Source organism: Podarcis cretensis (assembly GCF_951804945.1).
Source record: "Podarcis cretensis genome assembly, chromosome: 2".
NCBI classification, from domain to species: Eukaryota; Metazoa; Chordata; class Lepidosauria; order Squamata; family Lacertidae; genus Podarcis; species Podarcis cretensis.
Window position 1 is genome coordinate 28,256,111 of NC_137171.1, and position 10,851 is coordinate 28,266,961.

Sequence of the window (10,851 nt, forward strand, 5' to 3'; positions counted from 1 at the left end):
GGCCAGTCACACTTCTCTGAAGTCTCTCAGCCTCACTCACCTCACAAAGTGTTTGTTGTGGGGGAGGAAGGGAAAGGAGATTGTTAGCCGCTTTGAGACTCCTTAGGGTAGTGATAAAGCGGGATATCAAATCCAAATTATTCTTCTTCTTCAAAAAGAGGACCTGGCTGCCTGGGAACCATCAGCAGAAGCTGTACATGATGACAATGACCACCAGCATCTAGCAGCATTCTTCTACGTGCCCACCCGGTGGAAACACCTGCCTGTTGTTGCCACATCTCGCTTCAACACCCAGAGCCGTCTTCCCCATTGATGTTAGTGGTTCGTTGCGCCAGGGCGCCGGCCTCTCGGGGCGCCCTAGCGAGTGGGGGAGCTGTGCGGCTTTGCTGGCAGCCTCCCCTTCCCCTGCATGCCCACCAGCTGCACCCCACCAACTGTATGTCTGGCGGGTGCACAGCTTCCTTCCCAAGCCTCCGCAGGAGGAGAGCAATTGCCACAGAGGCTTAGGAGGGAAGCTGCGCGCAATTTCCCTCCCAAGCCTCTGCATCTGCTAAAGACTACCCTGATCCTGGTCATTCTCCTCCTGCTGCTTCCTGGCAAAAGGTGGCGTGCAGCCTTCCCGGGCTGCCTTCTCGGGCTCCCAATGTCCGCCAGCACGTTTTCCTGCTTGATCGCCGCTGCCACGCACGGTATCGGGGCAGTGGGGGAGGCAGAGGACATTTTCTACCCCCCCTCCCTTGTTTTTGAGTTGCCAGGGGAGCGCCGGAGGGATCTTTGCACCACGGCGCCGGATATGCTTAAGATGGCCCTGTCAACACCCCCTTGGTGACTGGTGGCACCACCTTGACATGGTGACCAAGCCACCTTAGAACAGAATCATAGCGTTGGAAGGGACCTTCGGGATCATCTAGTCCAATCCCCTGCAGTGCAGGACTATGCAACTGTCCCATCCGGGGATCGAACTTGCAACCTTGGCATTATCAGCACCACGGTCTAACCAATTGAAAAGGCCCAGAACCTGCATGCATTCACTGGGAGAGGAAGGAAGAATGGGGAACTGGGGCCTTGACTACCATTGTGTGCATCAAAAGAATTTTCAGGTTGTCAAGAGTTTGGGGGGGGTGCAAAAGGCTTGGAAGCCATGCAGATTAGCTGAAGACTGAATCGTTATTATTATTGTTATTATTATTAAATTTTCTATACAGCCCTTCGTCCAAGGATCACAGGACGGTTTACAACAAGACACTGGGGGAAGGAGAGAGAGGATTACAGGTTAAGTAAGAGAGCCAATACATGAAAGGGAAGATCGAACAGAAGACAATGAAGACTCCTTCTTTGAGCAGAACACTGCTCAAAAAACATTTTCACCTCAAAAATAACACCACACAGTCATCCCCAGCAATACATTTCCTGATTTTTATTCAGAAATCTATGTAACTGATGATCTATTCAAAAGGCTGTGGACATTACCTGCAGAGAGAGCACCAGCACCATATATCCACCTAGCCCATAGTCTGCAACCCAACTCCTACAGTTCTAAACCAGCTTTTGCCCCATTTATTTTATAAACAAATAATTACACTTATTACAGAAAGTTTAGAAAACCAACAGGAAAGCCTGTGTTGTTGTTGTTTTTCTTCTTAAAGGTGAAGATGCTATTATTTTTGGATAGTACACTGGAATCTGCCTACCTTGGGAAAAAATTATGTGACAAGGGCCAGGAGGCAGAGGTTGAAATGGAGAGAAGGAAGTGTGATGGGCCTGGTCAATTGGTTTGTATGTATTTAATTCACTAATCAGGGACTCAGAAAGTAGACTGAACTTTCCTACCTGATCAGCGAGACAACAAAAACCCACTCTATGGCTAGGATATCCAGTCAAAAGCAGCAGGAGATGGGATTCATGTGTCTCTGGTTTGAACTGAGAAAAATAAGGGTGTGGATGTATAATCTACCCTGTATATGAACCAAAGACCATGGTGCCACTTTCAACGCTTAAAGAACCAAACTCGTTCATCTAGTATCAAGTCTAGTAGAGGGAATAGTGGAAGGCTGGATGCATCAACAAATAAGGGTGACTAGAAGAAACCCATATCAATATTACAGTTTTCTAAGGACTTTTTACCTACCAGTGCACTGCTGGGTTTTTGTTTTTTGTTTTGTTTTGTTTTTTGTCTATATCTCTCAAACTACAACAATTCCACGGGATCACCACTTCATGGGCAAGACATGAAGGCAAATTCTAAACAAGTTATGAAGTCAAATCTCTTGCTAGGGGGGTATCTTGGAGAACGATCTAATCAAAAGCACCACTGAGATCCTCCAGTTCTACCTGAGTTCCTTAAGAGTGCAATCCTATTCACATCTACTCAGAAGTAAGTCATTCAGTTCAGTGCAACTGGCTCCCAGGTGAGCATATGTAGGATTGCAGCCTTCAAAGATGGAAGAGAGCTAAACATAAGTATCTGAAAACAGAGATAAGGGAATTTCCCCACCCCAAGACTGTACATGTCTTAATTTCCCATCTTCTTTTCTTTTTTTAAAGTCCCCAGGTTTGTAGCTGCAGAAGTTGTTTTCATGCAAGAAGTACCCAAGGCCTGCATGCCCAGATTACATGCATAGATTACAAGATGCATCGCCTGTGCCAGCCAGTTTTGTACTGGATTTGTTGCTGTTCTTCAGTACAATTCAGTCATTCTCGTCCCCTGTCTTGTCTTGTGGTTCCCTATCTTCCGCCGTTCTTCTACTTCTTGATTTTGATCAGCGAATGGTAGACAGGCTTGATGATGATATGCAGGTGCAGAGAGTTGTCGATGAGGTATTCGGAGGTGCGCTTCTGTAAGTCGGCATGCACCAGGAAATCGGCCACTTCGTCTGTGCTCTGGTGGAAGCTGTAGGCATGTTTGACAAAGACTTTGCCCTGCTGCCTCATGCCTACCAGGATGGTTTTTTGGAAACTGACTCCGGCAAAGTCGGAGCTAGTCGTGGCCGGAGTGATAACCAGGCGGGGGCGGCCGTCCTCGATCCTGACAGACTGAATGGCCCCCGAGACAGAGTCCGAGTAAACGGGACGCAAGCTGACCGGGAGCCAACGTGGGGAGAACAGAACATTCCAAGTCACGCGCTTGGCAGAGTCATGGTTGCTGGGCCCCAGCTGAGTCTGGAAACTGGTGCTGCGGTCATCCCTGGCTGGGTTGTTAATCACCCACTGAGAACCCCAGGAGGTGGAGAGGTAGTTTCGGGGCAGGAACATGCTGCAGTTGACGTCGAAGTATTTGGCAAAGTGGATTGGCGAGGCCGAGTGGAACTGGAAGGCTTGGAAGAGCAGGTCTTGCACAGCGTTGTAGTGCTTCACCATCACCAGGGACTGCTTCTGCAGGTGGAAAAGGTGGCTGGGGGAGATCATAGGGTAACGCAGGGACCTCAGCATCTTCTCCACGACATAGTCCTCAGGCTGGTGTGTGACCACCCACTCCTCGACGGCTGTGTACAGCTCCAACTCACTCTGCAGAACCAGGTCGGATCGTTCCAGCAACAGCAGCAAGAGATCAACACTCACCGAAGCCCACTCGGCGCTGCTCATCACAGCTGAGAGATTCCAGGCCAGGAACTGGAGGCAGCTCTCCTGCAAAGCCTCGTCACCAATCCTCACTGCGTAGTGGTACCAGCCCACCACGTGGCCCTGGTTCGACTCACTGGCCAGATGGTTTTTCATGTATTCGGCTACCCCTCTCTGCAAGCTAGAGATGCGATACTTGCTGGCAAGTCGGTGAAGCGGTATGGCTTGGTGGAGGAGGATGGAGATCTCACCACAGTACAGATATCTAGAGAAGGGACACAATCATCATTCATATTGGTGATATTGGTGACATTCCTTCTCTCAACAGTTTTCATGATTTTTTTATTTTTATTTTTAATAGACTGCGTTAGCTACTGAGATGGGTAGTATACAAACTTCTTGGCATTGCATGACACCACCACTTTGCTGGTTTTAAATTAACTTGGGTGGGGTATAAATAATGAAATTATTATTATTACAGTCAAACCTTGGTTCTTGAACGGCTCTGTTTTCTAACATTTCAGCTCCCAAACGCCGACAACCCTGTTTTCAAATGTTTTTCAGAAGTTGAATGGCTTCCAGGGAGTTTTTTTCTTTTTTCTACATTGACTTTGCCAAATGTTTCGGAAGTCAAATTGTCTTCCAGAATGGATTACGTTCAAGGTTTGACTGTATTATTATTGAATAAGGCATCCCTATTTTCATCGGAGAAATGTTGGAGGGTATGGCAATCACACACCTCCAACATTTCTGTCTCTTTTCGATTTTGGGAGTCCAGCCTCACTCCCTTTGCTGTCAGCCACAAAAGCCCCATCCTGGTTTCTCCCAGCTTGGCAAATCAGACATGCGCCATGCCACAGAACTGAAGGGCAGGTTACATTTCAGTAGACTTTACTGAATTTTCCTTCTGTTCCATTTCCTGTCCTCTTAGAATACATTTCCCAGCAAGCTGTGTTTCCAGTTGTCTTATTATAGGCAAAAGTGCAGGGGCTGCCAATGTAGATGTTAGATTCCAACTCCAATCAGACTTGGCCAGCATGGCCAATGGTCCAAGAAGCTCCAGCAATATAATGGAAAACATCATGTTGGCTACCCTGCCATATTGCATCCCAGGACTGCATAAAAAGGTTCAGCCAGGTTCTTAGGAGAGAGATGGAAGGAGAGCAGAGGGCAACTACAGCTCCTCCAGCTGAGAACCAACAGGACCGAGGAAGGGGACTCATTCACTCCTTCTTTTAGGACCATCCAGATGAGGTCAGTGAGCTCAGCCTCTTACCTGATGAACTTTTCAAAAAGGGCTGCACTGTCAGGTGGCTCATGCAGAGTGATCATGGTCTGGTTGTGCAGGAGGCTCTCGAAGATCTCACTTTGCAAGCTGAGCATCAACTGGTGGGTGTGGAAGACTTTGATTTCGTCTGAGCCTGCAGTGTGCACCCGCAGGGTGGTATCGCTGGCATTGCTGTTCTGCAGGAGCTCTTGCAATCGCTGCAGCAATGACAGGGAGTGGTTGATGGTGGCCACTGTGGAATCCCCAGTGAGGTCCGCCTTCTGGACTGCAGAGAGTGCGAAACAAAATCAATGAGCAAGAGGCGAGATTTCAGGGCTGGGAAAATGGGGGCGGAATGAAATTCATGGGGGAAGCCCCCAATTGTTTGATTAGTATGTAAGGGAAGGCTGGATAGGAGACCACCGGGCCATTTGAGAGTAGGCCCCTTGCCTCTGATGTATAACAACAAACAACAACAACAATTTATTTCTACCCTGCCAATCTGGCTGGGTTTCCCCAGCCACTCTGGGCGGCTTCCAACAGACCATTAAAAACAGAATAAAACTTCGAACATTAAAAACTTTCCTAAACAGGGCTGCCTTCAGATGTCTTCTAAAAGTCGGATAGTTGTTTATTTCCTTGATATCTGGTGAGAGGGCGTTCCACAGGGCGGGTGCCACTACCGAGAAGGCCCTCTGCCTGGTTCCCTGTAACCTCACTTCTCACAGTGAGGGAACCGCCAGAAGGCCCTCGGCACTGGACCTCAGTGTCTGGACTGAACGATGGGGGTGGAGACGCTCCTTCAGGTATACTGGGCAGAGGCTGTTTAGGGCTTTAAAGGTCAGCACCAACACTTTGAATTGTGCTCAGAAACATACTGGGAGCCAATGTAGGTCTTTCAGGACCGGTGTTATATGGTCTCAGTAGCCGCCCCCAATCACCAGTCTAGCTGCTGCATTGTAGATTAATTGTAGTTTCCAGGTCACCTTCAAAGGTAGCCCCACATAGAGTGTGTTGCAGTAGTCCAAGCAGGAGATTACTAGAGCATGCACCACTCTGGCTAGACAGTCTGTGGGCAGGTGGTGCTAATCTGGGATAGCTCATTTTGAGGAGCATTCCTGAAATCCCTTTTTCCCTTTGTGATTCTCTTGATTTGGTCCTAACACTTTGCACAATGGGAATGCAATAACCAATGGTTTCTAACAAATAAATTTGACTAACTAGCTATGGGATCGCGTTAAGGCTGGCCTCGCGCTTCCCCTTTCTTTCAGCAAAGCCACAAAGAGGAGATCAGAAGCTTTTTTTAATTTTATTTTCAATTAATTTTACTAATTTTTTTCCAAACCCAGAACGGGTTTAGGGCCAGGGTGCAGATTCTGTGGCCCTCTAGATGTTCTAGGACTCCAACTCCTCTTAACACTAGCCAATAAGGTTGGATCCAACTAGGTTTTACTCATGGTAGACCCATTGAAAGTAACAGACCTAGGTTAGGGCCTGTCCGTACTTCAGCTTAATGTAGATTGTGGACCCCCTTGCGCTTCCTTTAATGCCCCCTGTCATTGCAACATTTCCCTCTGACTACAGCTGTCTCACACTTTCTGCTCCCTAAATCCAGAGATTTCCTATGCAATTGGTGTAGCTCACCTATTCAGATTTTCAGAGCACAGGGAATTTTGAAAGAAAAGTGGTCATTGGATCCAAAATGTCTGAGAGCAGGAGAGGGTCCTTCTCCCCAAACTGCAGCTTTCAAACTTCATGTCAGACACCTTAGCCTTTTGTGATGATACACTTGGTAAGTTTTCTGGGTTCTCTGAACTACATAAAGCTCCATGGTATTGGGCAATTATGAATCCACTTTAGTTGCAGCCAGTGATCAATGTTCTGCCCAGGGTGAGTAGAAGAGTCAGTCTCAATAGGCTGCTGTTCCAGTTGTGGCCTTATTTTAAAACTGGGACCGCGAAGGCTGGACCAGTGATATGCTATACCTTATTATTAACATTTATTAATGTAAATAAAAAGATGATACTTTTTATCATATGTGGTGGTCATGTAAGATGAAAAAGGACTTCTGGGAAATGATATATAAGGAACTGAAAAAAATGTTGAAAATAACTTTTCCTAAGAAACCAGAAGCTTTTCTTTTAGGCATTATAGGACCAGAGATCCCAAAGGTCTAGACAAAACTATTTACAGTGGTACCTTGGGTTACAGATGCTTCAGGTTACATACACTTCAGGTTACAGACTCCGCTAACCCAGAAATAGTACCTCGGGTTAAGAACTTTGTTTCAGGATGAGAACAGAAATTGTGCGGCGGCGGCGCGGCGGCAGCGGGGGGGCCCATTAGCTAAAGTGGTATCTCAGGTTAAGAACAGTTTCAGGTTAAGAACGGACTTCCAAAACGAATTAAATTCTTAACCCGAGGTACCACTGTATGTACGCGACCACGGCTGTGCGGACTCTCTTAGCTCAGAAATGGAAAGATGGTACAACTCTGACCAAAGAAGAGTGACAAACAAAATTGATTCACTATGCTGAAATGGCAAAACTTACAGGAAGAATTAGGAATCAGGAAGAGGAGGTCTTTAATAAAGAATGGGGAAAGTTTATAATTTATTTGAAAAGCTATTGTAAATAACTACATGCATTGGTAGAACTGACAGAAAACGTGTAGTCAAAATTTGAACTATAGATTGACACAGGATTTATAAAAATAGAGTTATGATAGAGATGCAGAAGGTAAAATCAGTACAATAAGATCCACCATTGGGGGGGGTTGAAGTCAGAAGGGATTATTTGTTTATGTATTCATTTGTTTATGTAAAATAAAAAATGCAAAAATAAAATTTATTTTAAAAATATTATTGACATTTACTAAGCAGTTGTAACTATCTAGGGCAGCACAACAGAAAGAATAAATGTCACTAGACCCTTCCTAGGCCTAGTTGCAATCTTAGCAACTCCTAGGATGAGGCCATAATGTGAAATATTTGACAGCGAAGCTAGCTGGGCAGGAGAGAAAAACATGGGGGATCATACATGCCATGCTTCTGTACTAGCATACTTCTGAAAAGCTAGTAGCCCAGAATGATCAGCTGGTATATTTTGATGGAAGTAATTAAGTGTCTCCTGGAACCCAAAAACCTCTCTGGAATATTGGAGGCAATCCCCCAAGGTAAGGGGATCTTACGAGAAGTGAAGCAGGGGTTCTGGTGTGAAGTCAGTGTGTGAGAGAGAGTGAAAACAGTTGTTTGCACTTGCTTGTTAGTCTTTGGTGAACTGCATCAAATATTTCCAAACACAGGAATGAACTATGTTAATAAAAGGACCACTCCAAAATGGCAAAACTGAGACCGGAAAACTCAGGAACGAAGAAGACAAAAACTTTAAGAAAGAACGGGAAAAATTTCTAATTTATTTAGGAGACCACTGCAAGCAGATGAAAACATTAGCAGGATTTTTAACAACACTTGTAACTATCACTATGGAGAATATGGACGCATACAAAATATGGATCACGAAATAATATACATTTGAAAATGTTGACAATAAGACCCATGGTGGGAAGTCTGGAGATTCAGAGAAATCTGTAAATGTAGATATTTACTTGGTATTGTTATAACTCTACGCTTGTGAAATAAAATAAAAAATCATTTTTAAAAAAAGGAAATGGAAGGACGGGGTTTCCAAGGTTTTAGTATATGTTTCCTAATTTCTAGCTTCTAGAAATCTCCCAAGGTTTGCAACAGAATAATTAAGGTCAGCAGCCCTTGACTGCCTGACTCCCTAATACTGAAGGTGGTAATTAAAGTCACCCTTCGCCTCGGAGCTTTGACTAATCCCAGCCAGCTCTTGCGGATGTCGGAGTTTTCACTTTACTACTCATGGGAGCTGGAGCTCAGCCAGCAGTTTCACAGCCGTCATTAACTCAATGAAACCGCGGCCGCTGGATGAATTAAATTCTCACGCTGAGCCAAGTTACACTTTTTTTGGTCTCCCTGGGGAAAGAAAGCTTAGCTTGTTCACACTCCCGGTATCCTGGCTTGAGTCTCCAACTTGGGCAGGGATGAAAGGTTAAAATTCAATGGCAAAAGAATCTCTAGCTCTCTCTTAGGACAAAGACACCAGCGGGATGGGGAAGAGGAGCTTAAAGGGGAAGGACCAAATGCATCTATTGCTTTGAAAACATCGCTTTTGTCGAAGCTTCTTGACAAAGAAAAGTATTTGTGACTCTTTGCTCCGGAGGGAGGCAGACCCGCAGCTGAAACACCGCCCTCCCCACCACTTTAAACTTGAGATGGTCTTTCTGTGTGTGGTCCCCACATCCATTTTTGGGGTTTTTTTTCTGGTTTGGATTGCTATTTGCACGAGCAACTACCCACTGACTTGAGAGAGGAAAACTGGCATGTTTATTTTGCATTTAAGCAGTTGAAAGGATGGCAGCATGTTCATGAGGAAATCACTTCCGTGGGGGATGCAAAACTGGCTTCACACATTTCCCCACCACACCCCACCCAAAAAAACACCATTAGAACCCATCCATCTGGTTGGTCACAACACACCGTGATCTCTAATAACGTTCAGAATTTATAAATTCACCCAAGCACAATGGTGAGATTTAGCGCCCAGGGCTCCCTCCGAAAGAGGGGCACAGTGTGCCCATGAATTAGGGACAGCTGACATACTAAGTTCCATAATGAATCTGCCTCTTGTGCCACAATCCTGTTCAGCAGGGTCCAGAGTTGGGGGTGGGGAAGTATGCAACCCCAACTTTCCCTTTAACTCCTTTGCATCTGCCTAGCTGCTCCTTATGCCTGCGGTGAAACTGGCCCCCATATAATATCTTTTTAAATCCATGTCTTATCCAGCGGATTAGCTTCTTCCAGAAACACAAGCGGCACAGTTAAACCAAGCTGAGTCGAGGATTGGAAATGAGAGATACACAGCCTTTCGCCTTGAAGGGTCAGTTTGACATCCAGCATTGAGAGAAGATGCTGGAAGTTACTGTTGGTAACATATATCCTTCTTTTCCGTTACAATTATGATCAAAGTGGCTTTCGGTAAGAGTGCGGCTGGGTATAAATTCCTCTTTAGCATGCAGTCCAGTTTTTCTATATCTCGGGATTCTCTGCCAATGGGTGTTGTAGAGGAGAGAACCGGACAGGCCGAATCTTCAAGGTCAAGGTTTCATTGAGCGCTGGCTGGGCGCAGCCTCTTCAATATATGCAGCCTTAAGCAAGACCCATTAGGACTTGCAGGGTGGTCTAAGAACTGGAGAATAAGCCCATGACTTGGGAAACCTGCCATGTATCCCCACAAGCAAACTCCTTGTATAACCTTGGGAAAACCATTCACGTACCTGGAGTTCAGCAGAATGAAATAATTTGCTCTGAAGCCCTGGGATGTTAAAGCCAGGGAGTGGCCGGAGCCTTAAATTCCCTGCTGCTCAATTCTCATCGGGTCCAATGAAGAATACATTGGTGATACAGTTTGGTTAAAGTGCACCTTAAAAGTGTCTTCACTGGTGCTAAAGTTCTGCAACATGCCCCACTTTCTGCGGCTCTGAGCCACACTCTGTGCAGTGTAAAATGAATGAATAAATTCACAGTTCCTCCTGCCGCCTCAGCCCAACCTGCTCACCTAGCAAAGCTCTTTCCCAGCAGCCCTTCCTCCTTACCTGCTTGGACAGCCAGGCACAGCAGTGACAGTGCGGCGAAGGAGCTGGTCCATCGCCTCGGTGCGGCCTGCTGGACCCCTATCCCTTTAGCCATAGCTGCTTCCTTAAGCGTGTCCGCAGAGGGAATAAGCCCTCGACTGAGCGTACTAATGTGTCTGACTCTTTATGTAGGACACTGACTCTCCCAGCCCCGCTTGCCATTGATTGGTGGAAAACTAGTAACAGCTGTTACCAAGGAAACCACTTAAGATTGTGAATTGATGCCTGTTGGACATTGTGGGACTCCCTGGGCGGTTGGCCGAGCCTCCCTGGGACAGCAAGACTACCTGGAGCCTTCGGCATGCCGGAAG

The 10,851-nt window shown here is 46.2% G+C and overlaps 1 protein-coding gene across 1 annotated transcript; it reads right to left on the bottom strand.

The window, feature by feature from the left end:
- Nucleotides 1-1,402: 1,402 nt before the first annotated feature.
- On the bottom strand, nucleotides 1,403-10,625 carry BTBD17 (BTB domain containing 17). The gene is made up of 3 exons (XM_079966467.1): nucleotides 10,502-10,625; nucleotides 4,835-5,111; nucleotides 1,403-3,823 (listed from the first exon to the last, which is right to left on the bottom strand). The coding sequence occupies exons 1-3, from the start codon at nucleotides 10,593-10,595 to the stop codon at nucleotides 2,743-2,745; spliced, it is 1,452 nt and encodes a 483-aa protein (XP_079822593.1). The 5' UTR covers nucleotides 10,596-10,625; the 3' UTR covers nucleotides 1,403-2,742.
- Between the last annotated feature and the right edge of the window lie 226 nt (nucleotides 10,626-10,851).

What these genes read in the sequence shown, in the direction of transcription:
- BTBD17 (XM_079966467.1), bottom strand. Translation starts at nt 10,595, where the DNA reads ATGGCTAAAGGGATAGGGGTCCAGCAGGCCGCACCGAGGCGATGGACC. An exon ending in GTGCCTGGCTGTCCAAGCAG is followed by an intron (nt 5,112 to 10,501) that starts GTAAGGAGGAAG and finishes CACTCTCTGCAG; the next exon opens with TCCAGAAGGCGGACCTCACT. An exon ending in CTTTTTGAAAAGTTCATCAG is followed by an intron (nt 3,824 to 4,834) that starts GTAAGAGGCTGA and finishes TCCCTTCTCTAG; the next exon opens with ATATCTGTACTGTGGTGAGA.